This window comes from Balaenoptera acutorostrata, chromosome 1 (genome assembly GCF_949987535.1).
Source record: "Balaenoptera acutorostrata chromosome 1, mBalAcu1.1, whole genome shotgun sequence".
Taxonomy (NCBI): Eukaryota; Metazoa; Chordata; class Mammalia; order Artiodactyla; family Balaenopteridae; genus Balaenoptera; species Balaenoptera acutorostrata.
Window position 1 is genome coordinate 58,296,243 of NC_080064.1, and position 24,200 is coordinate 58,320,442.

At 39.3% G+C, this 24,200-nt stretch overlaps 1 protein-coding gene across 2 annotated transcripts in view; it reads right to left on the minus strand.

Moving 5' to 3' along the window:
• The window catches only part of SLC35D1 (solute carrier family 35 member D1), a 59,752-nt gene extending 36,479 nt beyond the window's left edge, over positions 1 to 23,273 (minus strand). Inside the window, exons 1-8 of one of the 2 annotated variants that reach the window (XM_057552844.1) lie at positions 22,710 to 23,271; positions 21,843 to 21,876; positions 21,659 to 21,745; positions 20,901 to 20,968; positions 18,979 to 19,050; positions 18,324 to 18,392; positions 16,089 to 16,191; positions 11,388 to 11,480 (exon numbers count right to left, since the gene is read on the minus strand). In XM_057552844.1, coding sequence (XP_057408827.1) covers positions 11,388 to 11,480; positions 16,089 to 16,191; positions 18,324 to 18,392; positions 18,979 to 19,050; positions 20,901 to 20,968; positions 21,659 to 21,745; positions 21,843 to 21,876; positions 22,710 to 22,912 — 729 coding nt within the window. In that variant the 5' untranslated portion in view covers positions 22,913 to 23,271. Of the gene's footprint in view, positions 1 to 11,387; positions 11,481 to 16,088; positions 16,192 to 18,323; positions 18,393 to 18,978; positions 19,051 to 20,900; positions 20,969 to 21,658; positions 21,746 to 21,842; positions 21,877 to 22,709 lie in introns of both variants that reach the window. The other variant, XM_057552849.1, reaches the window with a different exon arrangement.
• Positions 23,274 to 24,200: the final 927 nt, after the last annotated feature.

A 24,200-nucleotide genomic window follows, 5' to 3' on the forward strand; every position in this document is an offset into this window, starting at 1 on the left:
ACTTTCAACTCCATCTTTTTTGGTTGGTTTGTTTGTTTAAAGAGATTAAAGATATTTATTTTATATTCTGCATATAATAAAATTACATGCATAATTACATACATAATAAAATGTACAGTCTGTGCAAAAAAAAAAATTTGTCCATTTCATCTCAGTTTTTGAGTTTATGGTATATTGTTCATAAAATTCCCTTATTGTCCTTTTAATATATGCAGGCTAGGTAATGATGCCCCTTTCTCATTCCTGATGTCGGTAATTTGTATTTGTATTTGTATTCTGACTTTCTGTCCTGATCACTTGGCCATGGTTTAGCAATTGTACTGATCTTTTCAAAGAACCAGCTTTTAATTTCATTGATTTCTCTACTGCTTTTCTGTTTTCTATTTCATTGATTTCTGCTTCCTTCTATTTACTTTGGGTTTAATTTGCTCTTATTTTTTCTAGTTTCTCAAGGGAGAGGCTTAGATCACTGAATTTAAATCTTTCTTCTTTTATAATACATATTAATTTCTAGTTTAATTCTGTGATCAGCGAACATACTCTGTATGGTTTTGATTCTTTTAAACTATGACCACTTGTTTTATGCCCCAGAATATAGTTTATCTTGGTGAATTGTTCCATGTGCACTTGAAACAAATGTGGATCCTCTTGCTATTGAGCGGAGTGCTCTACAAACGTCAGCAGGTCGGCTTGGTTGACGGTGCTGTTCAAGTCTTCTCTATCCTTAATGACTCTGAGTTTGTTTTATCAATTACTGTAAGGAGAATGTTAAAATCTCTACTATAATTGTAGGTTGGTCTATTTAGAACAGAAAGGTCTGTTCTATCAGTTTTTGCTTCATATATTTTGAAGCTCTCTCATCAAGTACATACACACTCAGTATTGTTATACCCACTAATATTAACCCTTTTAGCATTATGGAATGTCCCTCTTTATGGTATAGTTTCCTTTATGCTTATTCTATTTAAGGTTTATTGAGTTCCTTGTGGGTGTAGGTTTAGACTTTTCATCAAATTTGGACAAAATTCAGCCATTATTTCTTCAAATATTTTTTTTTCTCCCCCACCCCGCCCCTTTTTCAGGACGATACTTACACAAATGTTAGACCCTTAATACTATCCTATATGTCACTAATAATCTGTTTGTTTTCTAGTCTTTTTTTCTGAACTTCATCTTGAATAGTTTCTATTACTATTTGTTTAATTCACTGAACTTTTCTTGTATAGTACCTAATCTGTTTGATACCTTCTGCTTTATTTTTCAATTCTGATTCTATTTTTCATCCCTAAAAGTTTCACTTGGGTCTTTTTTTGTATCTTTCTTTTCTCTTCTCATCCTTTCTCAACAGTCCTTCACTGCTTTCAATGTACAATTCGACATCTACTAAGTTCCGATCATGTGCCAGGCCCCATGGTAGGCCTCAGAGCACTATGCTGAAGATGGTTTAGTCAGGTTTGCTGATAGTGAAGGGACAAACGGCAGCAATAAAAACATACCACCTTATATTTATGGAGCACATTATAGTTTACAAAGTGCTTCCATACATGACCTGTCATTTGATTCCTACAATAGAAAGGCCAAGCCTTATTATCCCCAGAAGACAATGAGTGACTTACTTCAGGTAACACAGCTAATCCACGGTAGACTTAACATATTTCAAAGCCCAATGTTCTCTACACGGAGCATCAAATTTTATTCAGAAAAATGCCCCAAATATTTAGTGCACAGTCCCCTTTGGGAACATAATAACTATATAGAATATTAAAATAAATCTCAAGGACATAATTCCATTTATAAATAATTCAAAAATAGAAAATTCTCACGGGATTTTTTTCTTTCCCTAAATACTCAGCCTGTCTCTGGAGAAAGCCAGTCAGCGGGACGGGTAGCCTGTGGCATTCCCCTGCTTTGCCATAGGAATGGATCTTTGGCAAGCAGCAGACATTTAAATGTATAGCTGCAGGATAAATATGACCCAAACAGTCCTACAGTACAAAGGAGTCCACTCCCCTTTTATTATGCCATAAAGATGGCATAATAAAAACAATAAAAGCTACTGCTTATTAAGCTATTATGCTCTAGGCTCAGAAATATTAAGTAACTTTACCAAAATTATTCAGCTAGTAAATACCTGTTCAGCTCCATAACCTTCATCCTGCTATCTGGACTACTGGGGAAAACGAAAGACACGGCAATATATTCTGAATTTTCTCCTAGATGGTTCCACATGGTTACTGAGTCAAAAAGCGAAAGTTCTAACTCTATCTCTGCCATTAATCTTCTGTGAGGCCATCATAAAGTCATTTAACCTTTCTAAACCTCTACCTATATTACAAATATAGAAAACTACTCCATCTGTCTCTTGTGAGAATCAATTGAGAGAATAAAATACAGACTCTTTAAATGTATACATAATTTACATTCAGGGAGATTATTCACTTAAACTGCTATCACTGTTATCTCTCAGTGATAGATTTACAAGCGAATTTTTCTTCTCCCTAAGATAGGAAATAAAGAAGGCACAGTGAGAATGTACTTTGTTATTCAATTTTTAAACAAAACAAAACTTCTGCCTCTAGAGAAAACTGATAAAGAGCCATTGGGAAGAAAATGAGCTGCTTGGTCATTCTGTGTGGCACAGAACTAGATGGGCTCTCTGACACAAGGCCGGCAATGTTCAGTGCTGGCTGAGCGCGGGCTGTGGTTACAGACTGAACATACAAACGTGCTTTCTAAGGCTTTCCTTCTGTTTTGAATGAAGTCTCTGGTTCTACAGGTGCTGATAGTGTAACGTAATACACACCACAGGCATGAAAAGAATGTGGCATAAGTAATGGGCAAACAGGTCATATGGACCTACCATTTCCTAAAACTAGGCATTTGGTTTAAATAAGACTTTTAGTTAAATAAAAATATTTAGAAAAAAACTTTAATGAAAAAAATGTGTTCTTTAGTTGCTTAGGTTAAGGAAATAAAGAAAGAGAGGGAGACTGAGTAAGATTAGGCAGTAATCAATAACATAATGAATAAAATCTAGTGAAGGTACACCTGAAACTAATGTAATATTGTAAGTCAATTACACTTCAGTTTAAAAAGAAAAAAAGAAAAAGAAAAGAAAAGAAAAGAAAATCTAGTGTAGGAATACAATCAGATTTTGTCTAATCAACTAGCTCTAATCGATGGATCTGCCTATCTGGACCAGTATCTTGGTGAAAAGTCTGAGGCTATGTGCAGGCTTAGCAAGAAAGTGCTGGGACAACTTGGCAATGTCTACAATGCAATATTAGCACCAAATCACCACCCTAATCTAGTGAAAAGCAGGGAATAATTTCAACATGTACCTGAGTCTTAGATGCAACCGTTCTCACTCCCAGGAAAATTTGTTAAGCAGAGTTGCCAATTTACTTGAGATTTGAAATAAAATCCAAAGCATCATTGAGACATTTTCTTATGTGTCTGGATACCTCCCTGCTTACTATAAAGACTAAAAATAAACAAACCACTTAGTCTTTGGACTTCATGGTTAAAAGAAAAAAAAAGGTTAATGAATTCTATTTTGAAAATTCATTCCCCAAAAAACTCGAGAAAAAAAGTGAATCCTTAGCCTAGAAAGTAAACTGCCAGGAAACTTGCTAAGGCAGAAGACAATGTCCGTGGTGTAAATGATCTGCATGGTTCCCCCCGACCTTGGAAAAGTTAGACAAGTTCATGCAACCAGTGGTCCTAGTTAGCACCCCATCTTCTGCACTACTGTAACCATCTGCCTGCCTCCTGCTCCTAGTTCAGAAAAGGAATAGGAACCCACATATCTTCAATACCCCTTCTTGCTAGGTTCTGCTGCCTATGTTAAAACCTACATACCATGTCAAAACTACACACTCCAGTACTAGTGTCAATGGGGTCACTTACTCTTATTTGAAAAAAGCATATCCTCAAAGGCAAGAATGGCTAAAAACATTACTTTGTCAAACAATATACAGGCGAAGAGAAAGATCTAGTCATTCATAAATAAAAAATAACTGATCCAACCCACTTATATTACATTTGAGAATACCAAGGCCCAGAAAGCCGGAAGGTCCTGTCTCTATGTGGAAAGAATACTTCAGGGTTTAAGAATCAGTCTGTAATGATCCACAAAGGGACCCAGAAAAGATTAATAACGCTAGACAGGCTAAAGCAACAGCCTAAAAATTCTTCATTATTTAGTAGTAATGCTTAGTAATGCTACACCTCCCGGGAGATGATCTGTGCAGGAACTTTTCCCGTAAAACTCATCTGAGCCATGTAATTTAACCAGTGATATAATGAAGACATTATACAGTGTACCAGTGCTTACAGTGCTGGCCTTGTGAGAGCTACAGCAAGGGGTCTGTTCTCCCATCCCTACGTGAGAACACCTAGCAGGGCGTGCTGTCAGAAAGCCAGACTCCAATTCCTGAGACTCTGAATCACTGGCTTTGTGCTACAGACATTCCCTTTTGGAGGCAGCGACTAACAAGTTTAAACACAGTCTGTCCTTTGGAAAGTCATTAGTCAACTGATGCTTGTTCTGCCTTTATCTACGTTAACTAGATATCTTTGGTTAATAGTAATGTGGCTTTTGCATGATAAACAGTTTTTTTTTTTTTTTTTTTGGCTGTGTTGGGTCTTCGTTGCTGCACGCGGGCTTTCTCTAGTTGCGGCTACTTTTCGTTGAGGTGCGCAGGCTTCTCATTGCGGTGGCTTCTCTTGTTGCAGAGCACGGGCTCTAGGCACGTGGGCTTCAGTAGTTGCAGCATGCAGGCTCAGTAGTTGTGGCACAGGGACCCTAGAGTGCGTGGGCTCAGTATTTGCAGCTTGTGGGCTCTAGGGCATGCAGGCTTCAGTAGTTGTGGCTTGTGGTCTCAGTAGTTGTGGCACACGGGCTTAGTTGCTCCACAGCATGTGGGATCTCCCCGGACCAGGGATCAAACCCATGTCCCCTGCATTAGCAGGCAGATTCTTAACCACTGCACCACCAGGGAAGTCCCATAGTTGTTTTTAAAAGGAGAATGTTTTAAAGTTAGAAGACATGTGTCTAAAAAAACTAAATGCTGGATATACTGGTTCCTTTGTTTCTGGTAAACCTGGGACGTTGAGAACTTAAACTTTTTGAAAAATTACACGCACACATTTGGCTTCTCAGAATGCTTTGCCAAGGACCTTATTAGTGCTCACTGGGATGAGTTGTTCAATTGCATCTTGCCTTTCAATTTTTATGGTAATTTAGTTTTTTCTTCCTTGGCCTTCATTCTTGCTTAAAGGCTGTGCCAGCTCATCAACTGCTCTATGTAACTCCTGCTTCCCTGGGGAGCTGACCTTTCAGAGCCCTCTTATTGGATTCCTGCCCTAACAGAGGGAAGTTTTCCCTCCTCTCCCTACTAAGGTTAACAGTGGGATTTTGAGAAAAATAATTTGGATCTGATTTTGCTTCAGTTTGAATCCTGGGTCAAGAGTCTGCAACTCTGAACAATGAGAACAAATTTATTTGTCCCACCTCCCTCAGTTATTTTAAAATTCATAATTCATCACAGGATAGTCATTATTCATAAAAAAAAACTTTATCTTTTATTTTCCTTTCATAAAATGTAATTTTAAATACATTTATATTGTTCTACAATCAAAAAAATATAAGACAAATAATGAAAAGTCTCCCTCCCACTTCTATTCTACACTTACCCTGTTCTCTCTCTCTCTCACACACACACAAATTGGTGGTTACGTTATTAGTTTCATGCATATTCTTCCACAGTTTCTTTACTTAAATAGTAAGTAAATTAAATGAATGTATATATATATATTCTTATTTTTCCCTTTTTATTTTACTCAGAAGTTAGTAAACCATATGCACTGTTTTACACTGTGCTTCTTCATTCAACAATTTATCTTGGAGATCTTTTCATTCAATACACAGAGAGCTTACAATCAAAAAAGCTCTCGGTCAGGAAGGCCAAGAGTCCAGCAGATGAGAGCAGTTTATCAGCGTAGGTTATCAGGAGGCAGGGAGCAGCTGGGCTCATGCCAGCTGTCAGAACAGCAGCTCAGTCTCCACACTGGCGTGCCTCCTACTCCTCAGAAACACTGTCTCAGCCCCGAAACACGCCCTACCTAGAGAAACAACCAACTCAGTGGACCCAGCGTACTCGGTTACCACATGACAAAGTGGGCCTGGACAGCAGAAGGGACTCATTCAAAGTCAGACAGTGGTCACAAACAGAACTGGAGTTTGCTGGTCTTTTGCATTCTGGCCCCAAGTCCTCTCCACTGTACCACTTATGTCACAAACTTTTAGGGACGTATCACTTTCTGCAGAGTAACTTGCAAATTCCTGTGTCTGGCACTAGTCCCAACTTGGAAGGAAGCGGGGTGTGGTGTGGCAGGAAGAAGGAGACACTAGTCGTAGAGTCAGAAAATCTGGGCTCTAGCCCTGAGCCCTCTTTGGGCCCAGTTCCCTCATCTGTGAAATAAGGGTCTGGAACCACACGCTCTCCAAGGAATCCTCTAAGGGCTCCAAAGTCGTTGACTTCTACCTTCTAACCACGTGGAAGAGTCTGGTCCTTGTGGCTGGGCCTGTGCCCACGCTATTAATTCCACCTGGAACGTACCTTTTGTTTCTCTGCCTCCACATCTTCCAAGGCCCACTCTGACTTCTCCTGATATTTGCCACTCCAGAAAATGCTCCTTGTGAACAAGCTCCTGCCTCAGTCCTTAGAACCTGCTCTTCCCTCGGCCTAGACTACTCCTTCCAAAGAGCCACACAAACTGGTCTCTCAGTCCATTCAGTTCAGTGTCTGCTCAAACGAAGCTTATAAAGATGCTTTCCCTAATCATCTTATCCAAAATAGCACTTCCCCAATCACTCTTCTCCTCGCTTTATCTCTCTTCATAGCTCTTATTACACAATTTATGCTTAGTCTATCTTACCCCATTGGAATGCAAGCTCCTTTGAAGCAAAGACATGTCTTTTTTTTTTTTTTAACTTAGAACAGCACCTGACACGTAATAAGCACTCAATAAATATTCACTGAATGAAATAATTATTTGTAAACAATTAAGTAACAACAAAGCCAAGCTTCAGGGACTCCACTTCTAATACTAATCTGAGGTATTTCTCCCATTCAGTAGCTTGTTCTGTATGCATGGAAGTCCTGAACGGGGGAAAAAAACAAGTCAGGGACGCAGCAAGTGGCTTTGGGAGATAGATGTGGTCAGGCAAATAGCAAGAGATCTCCCTGGAGTCAGAGAGACTGGTTTTAGGGAATTCCCTGGCAGTCCAGTGGTTAGGACTCTGTGCTTTCACTGTCGAGGGCACAGGTTCGATCCCTGGTCAGGGAACTAAGATCCCACAAGCCACAGGATGCGGCCAAAAAAAAAGAAAGACTGGTTCTAGTGCTGAACTCAGCCACCGTGTAACCTCAAGCATGTCCTTAACCTCTATATATCAGATAACAACCTACCACACAGGTACACAATGAGGATTAGGGAAAATGATTAATGTGGAAGCATCTTATCAGGCATTGTACAAGGCATCATACCCTATAGGTGAAGTATTACTTGAAGGTCAGAAGTAGACTGAAATTGTTAACACGGGAACAGCTTTATTTAAAGATAAACTGTTGGGACTTCCCTGGTGGCACACAGTGGTTAAGACTCTGCGCTACCGATGCAGGGGACCCGGGTTCAATCCCTGGTCCGGGAACTAGATCTCACATGCATGCTGCAACTAAGAGTTTACATGCCACAACTAAGGAGCCCGCCTGCTGCAACTAAGACCCAACACAACCAAATAAATAAATAAATAAAAATTAAAGGGCTTCCCTGGTGGCGCAGTGGTTGAGAATCCGCCTGCCAATGCAGGGGACACGGGTTCGAGCCCTGGTCCCGGAAGATCCCACATGCCGTGGAGCAGCTGGGCCCGTGAGCCACAATTGCTGAGCCTGCGCACCTGGAGCCTGTGCTCCGCAACAGGAGAGGCCGTGATAGTGAGAGGCCCGCGCACTGCGATGAAGAGTGGCCCCCACTTGCCACAACTGGAGAAAGCCCTCGCACAGAAACGAAGACCCAATACAGCCATAAGTAAATAAATAAATAAAATAAAATAAAATTAAATTAAAAAAAATTTAAAAAAAAAGATAAACTGTCACGCCAAAAGTGTCCATTCTTTAAAAAAAATACATGCACATATATGAATGTTTGCCCACTTATATGTACACATATTTTGAAGGGAAAACCCAAGCCTAAAAGACACACTGACTATGAACCTGACTTACTAGAAAACACTTACCTGAAATCCTGCCACATATTCCACTCTGTAATGTGAACCCTTTTTGCCAGAACTTCAGACAAACAACCCACTGACTACTATGAAACTGAACCTTCCAGTGGAAGAAATCAACTGCAACCTCTCATAGGATACTATGAGCCTCTAGGATGCGTCAGGGCATCTATGGCTTCCACCCACTGCTTCTGTGCTGATTAATAAAAGCAAACCATTCAACCACTTCTGTAAGTTGTATCTCTAACAACAACCCCCAGAACAGGTTAGCATTACTTGTTGCAGTTGGTGGATAAGAAAACCAAGCCCTATCTCCTCTAAAAATCCAAGCTTGATATTTAACCCACACCAGTTTCTTCCTAACCTGAATACTTACAGTACTGACTGACGGGCATGCACTTTGGTGCTGGATCTTACACCATCTCTGTAGCATGCCAAATGTCTTTGTGTGGCAAGGACTATGTTGTATTTCTCATATGTTCCCCAAAGAACTTAGCACAGGGTTTTCTTACCACAAGGAAGATGCTCAGTAATACTGAACTGACTGAATCTGAAATGAACTTAAAATGAAATTGTAGTAAGCACACAAGGAATTTAGGAAGAAAGGAATTTAGGAACAGAATCAAACTCAGAATTCTTGGAGTTCCTAAGTTCCAAATTTAATTCATAACCTGCCAAACAATACTGATTATTCATATCATTTGTATTTTCATTCTGTAGGCAAAGCTCCATGAGATAGGCATTCCCTCTCCAACAAGGAGATGGAATTGACCCACTTCCATTTTCCAACCCACAATGACCCCAACACCTCTCCCACAGAACCAGTAACAATTACAACTCTGATGTTGACAGGTCTGCTCCCCAAGACAACTAAATGGTCCTCAAAGGCAAGAATACCACCTAATTCATCCTTCTTTCTTATCACCTGAGCCTAGCACTGTGAGACACACGATAGCACTTAATAACTATTCGAGAATGTTAGAGGGAGAGTATGTCAAGGAGAGAATGTTAAGAAAAAGAGCATGAGATTGTAAGCCTGCCAGCCAGTAGGTCCATCTGTACCCCAATAAATATTTTATAAGAATCATATTAATTAATAATAAGAATAAGGATGAACAAACATTTATGTAAAACCCAAAACACTGATGGGGTTGATCACAAAGCAATGAGTTTAGCCTCCATAATTAGTTTATCATCCCAACTTGAAAGCATTTACATAAATTCAGTCATTCTTAAAAAACATTGTTCTTTCAAAATAAACCTTTCTTGACCTTTGCTTGGCATTTTCATTGGAAAAAACAAAAAGATTACTCAAATTCCACTACTCTGCTTAAAAAAAGAAGAAAAGAAGAATAAAAGAGTAAAATCTAAATCTCATCCCAATATAGGTGGCAAAGTCATTTTTTCCACTATGGGTAAACACCTGTAATTATATCAAAGCATTTAAAATTGAAAGTGTGTTAGTGAACTTCAAAATACGCATGAATTTTGCTACAACCTGGCAGATAACGTCTAGTTAAATGATCATCACTCTGGAATGAAGAAATATCTCCTTCAGTCAATGTTTTCAAGTAGCTACAAGCTACTAGTCAAAGTTTCAAATTAATGAAAATTCCATTTTTGCCGAGTCTGTAGAATACCTAATCACATTAATTCTTCCAACTTTCTCATGTACAGATTGGCCTCAAGATTTGGAATCATCTGTGCTGCCATGGGGTACCTGGTTATTTTACATTACAGTCTTACCCCAAAGCTAAAGAATGAAGGGTGCTTCTGCCAGAGTCAGCTAGAGGAGGCAGAACACTGAAAAGACCATGGCCTCTGCAGTCAGGCTTGGGTTTAAATCCTGACTCTACTACCTGCTGACAGTCTGATGTTGGGCAAGTTATTCAGTCTCTCTGAACCTCTATTTCCACCTTGGTAAAATAGGGTTAATTCAAACTTCCTACAGCTGTTATGGGGACTATATTACATTGTATATATAAAGTGACTAGCACATAATAGGGACTCAATAAATGTTAGTTTCTCTTCCCACTTTTTTCACAGCCACAAAAAACTCATTCAACACCTTTATTTTTAGAGCAACAGCTCTACAGTAGTTTCCTGCTTTGGAGTCATTTCTAGGCCTGCTGATAGCCAGGTCACAGTTCATTAAAACATTTACATATGTTCTTTGCCAGTTTTAAAAGAAAGAGTTCTTGATGAAAAAAACAAAACAGCTTTATAAGCAGTCAGTCTTCTCCTACCTCTGATTCAAGAACAATTTTTAACAGTCTAACTACTTCTAAAAACCTCTTCTTTATTTTGGTCCCCACTGATTTGTGGAACTTGTCGCTGTCATTATAATAAATAATCAATACATTTATTCTGAAGAAACTACTAGCCAGGGGAATCATTAGGAGGAATCTTGGTACCGAAATCCTTGGAAGAATTCTAGATTTCCATTAAGTTTGCAAAATTCTGTGAATTCTAACAAAATGTTACCAATTTTTATCCTATGAATATGTGTTTCAGAAAAAAATTCTTGTCTGGATTTAGTTTGCTACTTTATTCTGGATTTATTTAGGTAAACATTTGCAGAAAATGAGTAAACTATTATATTCGTTGCTATTTATATGGTTAAGTCACCACACGGCTAAATATCTCCTGAGGGGAAAAAAACAGCTTGGGATTTAAGCCAGGATGACAATTGTACACCAAAACTGAGAGCTTCTAGAGATACCAAGCGTTTTGTTAGGTTTGAAGAATTCTACTACTCTGGATTTTTTGTTTCTCAAGGATAGTTTGCTACTATTCCTATTTTGTAGTTTAGTAGAAATGTAAAAATTCCCTTCCTCCATCCTTCTGGCACGTAAGAGAAGGACACTAGTTGGCATGCACTATTTTTATGTCGACAGCCAGAGCTATTTTAAGCTATTTTAGTACTATCCAAAAAGGTTAGCATGACATTAGCAAGCTAAAAAGTAAATTCTCAGTCTTTGGTCACTTACTAAGAACATTACTTTTTAACAACCCAACTGTTTATCTCTTGGTCATACAGATAAAAATAAAATTCAAAAACATAAGCCATGAAGCCATAATTAGAAAGTCCTACCTTTTGCGCATCTCCCGTAAAATATGCAATGGCTAGGGTGGGCAGAATCATGAACAGTGCATTGTAATAGAGCAGACCATATTTTCCCAGCTCCTAGGAGAGTAAAAAATTAGGTGTTTCATTCGGTTCCGGTAGACAGAGAGAGACAACCCTGTACAGAGTGCCACCCCCCATTACGAACACGCACCCCTCCCCCACAACATACACAGCAAATTAGTCAAGTCAGAAGTCTTGCAAACATTAAGAAATAACCTAAGCTTTCAAAAAAAAATGCAAACTTGCAAGATTTCAAGTTTATTTGAAATAAATTCCTTGAGTGCTTAAGATCAGAGAAATAAAAATGACATCAACTGGTTGCCTCAAAACAGAAAGGAGAAAAGAGGTTATTTTGAACACAAACATACCTCCCTATAGAAACACGTCCTTGGAGCCCTTCCCTTTCCAGACCAGAATAAAAGTCACCAAGTTAGTCTTGGGCTTTTCAGAACTATAACAGAGTGCAATTTAACAGACACAAAGACTCACACCTAGACCAACACAGACAGACATGACTTCCCAGTGAAGTATTTCTCAAAATGTATATGGGAAGTACAATGAAGATTAAGAAGAAAAAAAAGAAAAAGGAAAAAAAAGAAAAGAAAAGAAAGAAAGAAAAAAAAAAGAAAGAAAATTAAGATTACCCTACAGGGACTTCCCTGGTGGTCCAGTGGTTAAGAATCCACCTTCCAATGCAGGGGAGGCGGGTTCGATCCCCGGTCGGGGAACTGGGATCCCACATGCCGTGGGGCAGCTAAGCCCTCACACCGCAACTACTGAGCCTGTGCGCCACAACTAGAGAGCTCATGTGCTGCAACTACAGAGCCCACATGCTCTGGAGCCTGCACACCACAATTAGAGAGCCGATGCATCGCGACTACTGAGACTGTGTGCTCTGGAGACCACACGCCACAACTAGAGAGAAGCCCGCGCACCGCAACAAAGAGCCCGAGCGCCACAACAAAAGATCCGGCATGCCACAACTAAGACCCGACACAGCCAAAAATAAATAAATAAAATAAACATTAAAAAAAAAAAAAGATTACCCTACAATTCCCAAAATATGGTATGACTAGTTGTGCCCTCAGCTACTGGGGAGCAACAAAAGACCACACACATCTTCAAACACAGGGAGTCTATGAGAACTGTGGGTCCACCTTTGATTCACAGAATTCTGGGACATTCAGCAGGAAGCAGTCACCTAAAAAAGTAGGCCTGAGTTTGGAGGGTAAAGGGGGGGTAAAGGAATAGCAAGGACAGGGGCATAATATCTGCCTAACTTCTGTGACTGAAAGATCACCAAGTGATATGAAAAGTCAAACTACCTTCTCAAAAGCAGCTTTTTTTTTTTAATTTTTATTTTATATTGGAGTAGAGTTAACAATGTTGTGTTAGTTTCAGGTGTACAGCAAAGTGATTCAGTTATACATATATATGTATCTATTCTTTTTTATGTATCTATTTAGGTTATTACAGAATACTGAGCAGAGTTCCCTGTGCTATATCAAAAGCAGCTTTGAAAAACTGGAAACAAATAGCCAACAACAGAAAACTAGTTGATTAGACTACGATACAACCATACAATGAAATATTATGCAGCCACTAAATATGTTTAATACTGATTGATGAGGAAAGTGTTCATGAAACAGTACTAAATAAAAAATACAGGTTAGAAAACATTATATATCATCACTCTTTTAAGTTTTTCTCATAGTTAAGTGTGTACATGCACACATACACACATACACACAAACACACATTCTTACAAAAGGGTATCTACCAAAACAGTGCTTCTCACTCAATGGTGGAATTAAGAAAGATTTATATTTTCTTCCTCTTGCTTATCTATGTTTTCTACTAATACTATTATAAATACATGTTATTTGTGTGATTTCTTTTGAGTTAAAAATGTTTTAAATTCAGTAGCTGCATTCAGGTCTGAAATGCAGCACTAAGTCTTTATGTCATGTGATTCATGCTCAAAGGACCATGATTATAAGCAGTTCTGAAATGATAGGTAATAAAACTCCTGATTAAAAAGCATCTCATTGTGGCCCTACTGCCTGCTGGATAAACCAAATAACTGATTGCTTATGGCCACCACAGCATCAATGAAAAGGTGTGCCTGATTTCTAAGGCAGCAAGAAAAAAGCCACAGTAGGACAAAACAACCTTTAACATCAGGTGCTCCAACAGCAAGAGACATGAGTGTTATCCAGGAAGTAGAGGATGCCTACACACACACACACACACACACACACACACCATCCAGACAGCTGACAAATGCCAAACTGTTGTTTTTCTTTTCACTTGTTAAAACTGTTTTAAATATCTTTTCCCGTTTTCTTAAACAGAGCACACTGACTACAATTTAATTTAGGGCATCATCATTAGCATGCATTATTGCATTGTGTTTTTATATGGTGTTGTCCATCTTTGAGTAGTTCCATCTGACTTTCACAGTTTTCCTGTTTCTCTTGTTATTAGCTGAGCTTCTATATTGCTGATAAGCCTCTGCCTCCAGATAGGATTGTTGTTCCTAATCCATGAACTGTGAAAAGCAGATCAATATGCTTCAAAGTTCTAATATAAGTAAGCCATAAGTCATTTCTGAGTGAGAAACTAAAAGGCTCCCCTGGGAATAAAATACTCAGAAACCCTCTTTGCTTTTTTTCTAGGTTCTAGGATGTATTCTAGATTGTGCTATCCAATATAGTAACCACTGGCCAAATGCAGCTATTTCAATTTAATTATAATTACATTAAACTACCAGTTCAGTTGTGCCGTCACTTATCAAGTGTTCAACAGCTACATGTGGCTAGTGGCTACCATTAATGGTCAGCAGAGATAACAGATTTCCATCATCATAGAACTGTACTCGACAGTACTGTTTTAGACAGCTGAGGCTACTGGAGAAATGAAATGTTATTATTACTACATATTTCCAAAGCAGCAAAAAACCAGAGTAAAACTAAATCTCTAACTGTTCCCTTTTCTCTAGCTATTGCACAAAGATTAAGTTTTTTAATAGTAGCTTCCATTAAAATGCAATCATCATACAGAGTCATCAAGGCAAATAAACGGAGAAGACATAAAGGGTATATTCAAAGAAAATTTGCTGGAACTAGATCTATACTGCCCCTAGTTCTTCCAGGTTATTCAAAATAAACATTCTAGATTATTCAAAATAATGAAAACTACTGGGATGACCATATATTCTACGGTTCTTTCTGAAGAAGGCAAAGCCACCCGCCAAGATGATACAAACTCCATACTAATACTACTATCAAGCAGGTAGGGCATTTGTATTTATGATCTGAACCCCAAAAAAGGACCTGAAGTAGTTTCAGAAATACTATACATATAATAGAGCCAACTAAAAACTAAGCGGATATGGTCATCTGACTGATGAGAACACAGGGGTAGGAAAATAAGATAAACCTATGGTCAAGTTGTAAGACTTAAATATGAGATAAAAATACACCAGCTGCTTAGGAAAAACTATGATGGTATCTATAATAACAATCTCATGTGGGTCTTCATATAGGATCCATTATAATAGAAAGGACAACTCCTTCAATAATAACCCTATGATATATAAAGCTGAGTTCCATGTAGCTTCTCCTTACAATAATGCAATCCTATACCACAATGTAGTACAAGTAATATGGCTTGAGTGCTCAGCTTTCTGATGGCCTGGCTTGACCTCAAAATAAAATTTGGTGTGTTTATATTCAACGTATATATTAGACAAATAAAAATATCTTTAAAGCCTTCATGTGCAGGCTGCAGTTGAAGGAAAAGAACGAGGTATATGAAGTTCAGGTGTGTGAGATCTAGGCCAGGAAACTTGGTATTGCCCCTGAAAGAGAGAGATTCTAATACTGCCTACGTTTCCCATTACAGTTGGCCCTCCATATCCATGGGTTCTGCATCTGAGGATTCAACCAACAGTGGATGGAAAATATTTGGAAAAAAAAATTAAAATTCCAGAAAGTTCCAAAAAGCAAATCTTGAATTTGCCACGCAGGCAACTGTTTACACAGCATTTACACTGTACTTACAACTATTTACATAGCATTTATATTGTATTAGGTGTTATAAGTAATCTAGAAATGACTTAAAGTATATGGGAGGATGTGCATAGGTTACATGTAAATACTGCTCCATTTATATAAGGCACTTGAGCATCCGAGGATTTTGTTAATCTCGGGGGTTCCTAGAACCAATCCCCCACGGATATTGAGGGACTACTATATTTGTAGGACAAATATGCAAAGTCCATTCTTGTTCTGCAGCCACTTCCAACTCACTTCTGAAATCTGCTCAAGAGCTACCAGATACTTCTTTCTTGTCCAGGTCCCTCACCAAGTCCTCTAGAACACAGCCATGAACGTTTATGACACTTTTCTCTAATGAACACCCCTTACTTACATCACTATCCCTCTCAAAGTCAATATTCACCCAGTCCCTTCCAGAAAAGCCAACAGTAAAATCTAATTGCTAATTATAAAATAAAGTTTCCTACGTGAGCACCAAGGTACAGGCATTTCCCATCTTTCATAAGTATTTTTCCTTATTCCCCCCTTTATCCCCTGATGAATTGACATGACCAATCCCAACATCAGTAAACATCTCTTAAAGAAGCGTGAGACTGCTACTTACTTTTGAATCTAATTTTTGTTTTACGTAGGCACCATTTGCTGCTGTCAGGACATCATTTATCAGAATAAAAACATATCCTTCCAGATCGAATGCCAAGTCAGAGCTGCAAAACATAAGTAACACTTTAATAACAACTAACATTTAAAGAACATGCATTAAATTTTAAATAAGTCTGAACTACAATATTTCTAAGAACATATGCTTATCTAGGTAAGTGAATATTAGGCATTTTATCAGCTACTAGTATTTCTTGGTTCCTGGTTAGAGTTTGCAATTTCATAATCAGTAAGGCGGTCTTCAGAAATGAGAAGCACTAACACTTAAACACAAAATCATTAGCAATAATCAACCACGTCAGTTAATAGCACACTGCTCTGAATTCAAAGTCGGACAACAAGAAAGAACCAACCAAATTCACCATTACAATATATCTGAAGCAAGCAGAAGGTATCAGAGCTCAATTTCACAGATAAGGAAAACAAAAGGAGAATGAAGTTGTTAACACATCATTTTTCAAAGGTTCACACAAAAGGTAGGGCTGTCTTGCACAGGTGGTTGGGCCACTGGGTGGAATTTCTGAAGTGTGGATGGTGGTTAGTTCTGAGATCAGGCTACATCAGTGTCTAAGCACATAGTGGGAACTCAAATACTTAAAATAATTGCCTAATGAGCCTACTAGGTGTAACTAGTGGGATTAGGGAAACTGAAGTTTCCTGGTATTTAGCAGAGCACCAGGCACAAGACCTTAGTAAACTGAACAGAATAAATGAAAATCTAAGTACGCCTTCAGCATACTTTAGCACCCTAGCTAAAACAGGGGCCCCGCGTTCTGTGATTCTGCAAAGGTGCTATCTATTTGTAGCTAAACTACTACATGGGACAGACTTCTGAGGAGCTCTATGCCACTGCAATTTCGTGCAGAACTACCTAATGATCCACCCTCTTCCAAGCAGCCTGAAAACCCTCTAACTCCAGACTCTTCCTCCAAATTTTTTTCCCAAGTAAAAGGTTCTACCAGATAGCAATCTGCCTCAGAAACTTTTTGCAGGCCAGAGTTAGCCCTGAGAAACTCCTGTTGTTTTGCTCTATTTTAGATAGCACCAGCTTCAATGAAATGCTTCAAAGATTAGTAGGGCACCTTTAAAAAGAAAGGTAGGAGGCTCGTATAGAATTTTTCTCCAAGGAGGAAGGTTACCTAGAGGGAAAAGCAGTCAGCTATATAACAAAATTCTAGTAACTAACTACTCTATTTTTTTTTTTTTGAATGAAATTTCACTTTGAGAGTTAGGGTGGAGTAGAATTGACTTATAGTACTTTCCCCCCACCTACACTACAGGGATATGATGAAGGTAAATGAGCCAATTCAAGAAGCACACTGGAACTCCCAGATGGAAAATACAAAGTCAGACAGAATTTGCGGCATTAGCAAACCCACACATGCATGGTCTGGGCTGAGTAAAATGTTGTAGAAGGCTTCCACTCATCATTTCAATTTTCTGAGTCTTTGGGTATACATTTTCCCCATTCACTTTAAAATTAAAACTTAAGAACAATGGAAAAAAGCTTTAATAGAATATCTAAGTTATGGCATTTGTGATACCTTAGGTGAAACCAAATAAAGCAATTCTATTATTTATTTCCCATAAGGCAAATAATTTATTATCATTTGCCTTCTCTGAGACACTATTTTCTTTAGCAGCATGCAAAGGAAAAGAACGTCACGTGGTTTATAAAAAGGACACAGGCTCTGGAGTCAGGCACAGATTCAAATTCCAGCTCTGCCATTTACTAGCTGTGTGACCTTGAGCAAGCTACTGAACTTAGATTTTAGTTTTCTCAACATAAATAGGAAAATTATACCCATACCTTTCAGAGTGGTTGTGAAAAATACATAAATAATATGTGTAAAAATACCAAACATATTGTATGGCACATGGTATATGCTCAATAAATAGAAGATAGCATAATAAACTCTAACTTAACCTTTTGAATGAATGAATGAATGAACTTTTAGAATGAATTTAACTTTTAAGAATCCCAAGAATCTGATTTTGCTAGCCTTAATCTTCATACAGCCAAAAAGATTTAACTTTTAAAAGTCTTTTACTTTTCAAAAACATGATTCTTATTTAGCCTATAAAAAAATCTCTTTATTGGTAATTGATCATTTATTATCAATAATTATTGATAAATTCTAATGTACTCTCATAGATTTTATATAGGCCCACATCTTACCTGGCAGCTACAAAGGCTCCAATAATCATTGCAAATACAGTCATCTTAATACCCCAAGAAAAAGTCTTCCTACAAAATAAAATAATTAAAAAATACATACATGTGGCTTTAGTTATTTACAAAGACTCGTTTTGCAACATAGGCAAAAAAAATATATTTTTTTTTTAAAAAGTTGCACACAAATGATTCCAAGGAACTGGATATTTAAAAGAACCCCTCTGATGAAGCAAAAACTTACTTTCTTATATAAGTAAGTATACTTATTTTTTCTTACTTTTATCATTTGTTATTATTATTATTGAGTTTGAATTTTTGCTAATCAGATTTCTTTAAGTTGAAAATGGTCACACACATTTGTAGTAAAAGCAGCCAAGACATGAACACTATTTAAAGCCTATACTGATCTTCTGACCCAGCTTCACCCAGTGGCATCAGTAGGTATAGGAATTCTTGAAAGTATATCTCATGTTCAGACAGGCTTCCATAAGGAAGCCATAAACTATCAACTCCTACAGCAAAGGGAGAAAGTTGCTTAAACTTCTCAAAAGATAAAGTAGAAACAACACAAATAATTGTAATATCTTACATATGCTGGGCACCTTTTCAGGGTGATTAAAGTTGGTTAAAGACTAGACATATTAGAAATTTAACTCACTTGAGTAAAACTCCTTCAGCAAACATTGTAAACAGGATGGAGAACCTTCTCAGAACTGTAAACATTGGCAAACTGCAGGAAAAAAACAAAGATATTTAGGTAAAATAAAATTTGATTCTCTAAAATTAGTATTTTAAAATAATGCTAATCTCTTCCTTCCATTATGGAAATTCCATGCTGATTAATCTGTGACTAAATTAAATCCTTATTTCTCTCTAGAAAGTATTTGAAAGCCTGAAAGGGTTGCTTTTATAAAACTACCAGAAGTGAAAAACACCAAACTAATTATAAAATGGTAGAAAACATACATCTATTAACAAAGACTGATAACAGACACCTTTAATTTTACCCTGCTTATTATGTTAAACACCCTGAACAGTAATCATGTTAGTCTTTAAGGGAAAAGACCTTTCTTTTCTAGACTGACCTCCCTTCCTACCCCTAACCTTCAAATAACATCGGTGATAATCTTACCCCCTAAAACATTCCTTGATTGCCCTTTTGTGGAAGTAATCCTGTCTTTCTCTAAATTCCTAGAGCATTCTGCTTGCACTTAGCAAACATACAGCCTCTTGCAACATAATTATTTCTGAATCTATCTCATCTCACCCCAAAGTGCCTTATACTTAAATGGCAATCAAAGATAGGGTGTGAATAGATGGATGGATGGATGGATGACAATGGATGAAAAAGAGCAAACTCTATATACAAGTAGCACTTTGCAGCAGGTCTGCATTTCTTTCCAAGTGGGTAATGAGATGTAAAAGGATGCCCCACCCATGATAAATTTGACTTCCATGGAACCTTCCCCAGAAATACCATCGTGGTCATTCTGTCAAGTTTCTTGGGTCTGAGGAAATGAAAAAAGCTTGGTCTCTACCCTCAGAGATCTCTCCATTCTGTTTTACAATCACACATTATGCCAGAGGTTTAGCTCACGTGACAGTAGTGAAGCCATGGGTTTCTGTTAAATGGTTTCCCTAAGTGTATACTTTTAACATCACATATACCTGATACATACACTCTTTAAGTGGAAAAGCCAAGAATTGGGAAGTTAGAGGATAATAAGTGTTGTCATGGAGTAGAGAGCTACTGCTTCTTTCTAAAAGTGAAAATGCTGCCTCTACAATCATATGGCCATGTGTAAAATGTTGATCATATTTGTATCAGGGTTCCATCTGATGCTATTTTAACTACCTCATGTTAAAAGAAAAACTACAGGGCTTCCCTGGTGGCACAGTGGTTGAGAGTCTGCCTGCTAATGCGGGGGACACGGGTTCGAGCCCTGGTCTGGGAAGATCCCACATGCCACGGAGCAACTAGGCCCGTGAGCCACAACTACTGAGCCTGAGCGTCTGGAGCCTGTGCTCCGCAACAGGAGAGGCCGCGACAGTGAGAGGCCCGCACACCGCGATGAAGAGTGGCCCCCACTTGCCGCAACTAGAGAAAGCCCTCGCACAGAAACAAAGACCCAACACAGCCAAAAATAAATATAAAAATAATAAATAAATAAATAAAAGATTACTATTAAAAATTTTAAAAAAAGGAAAAACTACAAAAGTTCTCATATCCACCATCTAATTTTACTTGTGGAATTTGCCTAAAATATACTATTTATGAATTGTACTAACGAATTGAAATCTCAGAAGCCTAACATATATCCTTCACTATTATAGGTCTGGAAAAATAATGAAAATCTCCCATCACAGCATTTTACAACATTTTAAGACTTTTATCATCAAGGTGAAGGGAAAAAAAAACCCCAAACAAACAAAAAACTCCTTTCTCTTCAAACTTAAGAGATTTTCTGGTCCTTTCATTTTTCCAGAATCATTAACGATGTGTTAAACATTTGACATTTTCAAGTACAATTTTAAGAACACATTATATTAACCTCACTAGTAAAATAAAGTTATCCATACTTCAGTTTCTTTGTGCTGAACAGTCCCGTGATTTGGTTCCCAAAATATAGTAGAGGTAGTGGAAACGTCTAGAAAATTTAAAAAGGGATAACAAAACTCAATAATAAAGACAGCTAAAACAAGGTCCTTTGCAAACAGAAACAGTTTTGTTTATATGATCAAATTCTTTCTACTTAAAACACAAGATTAGTTCTCACACACAATTTTGGCCCCCATGAAGCACCCAAACAACATTACTCCTGGATAAATAGCTCTCTGCAGAAAGAATGGAGGGGAAAAAAGAAACACAAATATGAATATGATCAAACCATATGGGACAACAACATCTTTCTTTACAATATGATAATGTAGAGCCCATTGTTCTGATGTCAGCAGAAAAAGGAAAGGCATTTCATCTTCAGGTGGAGTCAAGCAGAGGCAGATGGAAGAATAAGAAAATAAACCCAAAGAATAATGAATGCAGGATACACTGGCTAGATTAGATGGACGTAGAAAATGCAAAATGATTGTAATCCCAGCAAGTGTTCAATAATTAAAACAGAACACAAGATCTAGGGGCACTTTTTCTTAACTTTAAAGAGACTGTGGGACTTTTTAAAAACACATATTAATACATTTATTCTTTGCCTTCATTATACCCACTCTGGATTAGGCAATTTCAAGGCTGCAATTTTTAAATATGTAAGGCACTGATGAAAAATGTATATAGTAACTTCTTTTCAGAACATAAAGTATTACTTTTTTTTTTTCTTTTTTACCTTTCGAGGTACATTTCTGTCAAAGTCAGGAAACTTGACTACTCTGAGTGCCTTTCCAACCCAGAGTACTGCCACTGTGGTCACCATCTGTAAACAGAGAACACAGATTCACTGTTCTACATATAAAGACACATTCAGAAGTTCTAACGACACAAACCACGTAATGCTGAAGATTCCAACTAACCTGGCCAAGTCCAACACATAGTGAGGAGGGAAATCTACAAAAATGGTAGAGAAAACAAAAAAAACACAGGGTCAGAACAACCCGAGCTCGGTGAATTCAATTTGCACATCGTCAACCTTACAATGCATTTTGATACAAAACACACCAACGTCTACCCCTCATCCAAATGACAATCTGAGAAAAACCCCTGCCGGTTGTCAGGCAACACCGCTGATTTTGTAGCCTTGGGCTGCCACTTGTCTCATCTTGTCTGATTCTACAATTTCAGTCGGCTGCCTGTAACGGATTTTTCTTGGAAGTGAAGACATACATCTCTTGAACAGTTTCACACATTTAAAAAATAAAATGCTTCTGCCTCAGGGTCCCAGTGGCAGCATCACAATCATCTTAAATGGGCTTGAGGATGCGTAGGTCCCCAGAGGCTATCAGCGAAGTCGGAGAACCCTGAAGTCCCGGACCCTAGCCCAGGCTGCGGGGAAGGCCGGGCATCCCTCTCCCGCCTCCCAGCCTGGCATGCACAGGAGTCAAAAAAGTCACGAAGCAACTCCGCTCCGTCTCTCCGAAGGGCAGGGTTTCCAGGGTGCTGCACGGCGGGCAGGGCAGGCGCTTTCCGAACGCGGCACCGAACGCTCGCCCGGCAGTCCCGAGCTCGGCGCCGGGAGCGGGACTCCCACTCCGGGCCGGCGCGCAAGCCGGCTCCGCCGCCCCGACCGCGTATCAGCCGCCCGCCCTCCCTCCCTCCCTCCCCGGCTCCCGCCCAACTTTGTTCAGCTCTAACTTTGCAGGCAAAGTCCAGGGAGCCGGCGCCCAGCCGCCGCCGCCGCCCGCTCCTCTCCGCGGCCTAGGTCGCCGCCGCCTCGGCCCTACCTGTAGTTGGTGAGCACGCTCTTGTTGACCACCACGATGAGGAAGGAGCTCACGCCGTAAAAGCCAGCGGCCAGCAGTTTCAGGAACACGGTCAGCGTTTCGGCCGACGCCATCCCCAGCTCCTCCTCATGTCTGTGTGTGGAGGATTTCGCGGGGGCTTCTCCTTTAACCCGGGCCTGCTGACGTCTATGAACTTCCGCCATGGCTGCGGCGGTGGCGGCAGCGGCCTGCGAGGGGAGCGGCGGGCGGCGGGGCCGAGCAGCGCGGGGGTCTGAGGCGGCAGCTCGCGGGGACTCACGGGACCGCGGCCGGTGTACTGAGCCGGCTGCGGCCGCCGCCCACGCCCGCCCAGGGGCAGGGACGCTGTGGTTCACACGCCCGGGGACTTTGGTCGGGCATTGTGCAACGCGAGGTCAGAGGGGAGGGGCCGCGCCTGGCTCGGCCTGGGCAGGGCTCGGAGAGGGCCCGGAGAAGGGGCAGTGGCGACCCTGAGTCCCGGACAGAGGGAGAAGAACCTTAGGGGGGACCACTCGAGGACACCAGGACACCTAGCAGCACAACACACTCGCGGAAGGAAACGACCGGATAGCGCCTGCGCGCAAGCCCGCGCCGGGTGTCTCGGCGGCCGCGTACCTGGGAAGCGGAGGCTGGCGGCTGGAGGGCTGAGAGCCGTATTTTCCAGATAACTGCCGCAACCAAAATACAGACCCTCCTCCAATCGGTAACAGGTGGCTGGCTGAGTAGTTAACAATGTGCGTGGGTCTAGCCTCACTCGAACGCTATTTTGGTCTCTCTTGCACAGGGCCGAAGCCCTTAAAAAGTATCAGATGTGGATCAAGAGTAAACATTCAACTGTTCGATATTTCAGTCTGCGTTGCCTCAGATTTCTTACGGTTTCTGAACCCAGAAAGCACCATACAATACTGTCTTTGAGACTGTACTGCCATATCCAAAAAGTAGCAAGATAATAAAGTGGCTTGGGGGTAGGTGAAAGAATAAGGTGTTAGGAGCTGAGTTCCAATTCTGCGTTTCCTAGAAATGCCCCCTCACTAGCTGTGTGCCCTTGGGTCAGTTAGTTGAACTCTCTGAGCCTACATCTCCTCATCTCTGGATATAAAGCTGGTTTTCAGTAAACAGTAGACATTGTTATATAAGAGAAACAAATCATTATTACCAGCTTAAACAAAGAAATGACATATCTAATTTTAATGTCAAGACAGAAAAATAACTTTGAATTATTTATCTAAATATTTTGTCCATATCTTTAAAACATTTTCCCATATTTTAAAATTATGGTAAAATATACATAACACAAAATTTACCATCTTTACCTGGCTTTTATTATGGTGAAATATGCATAATATAAAATTTATTATTTCAACACTTTTTAAGTGTACAATTCAGTGGGTTAAGTACATTCATATTGTTGTGCAACTCTTTTTTTTTTTTTTTTTTAAAGATTTATTTTTTTATTGATTAATTGATTGATTG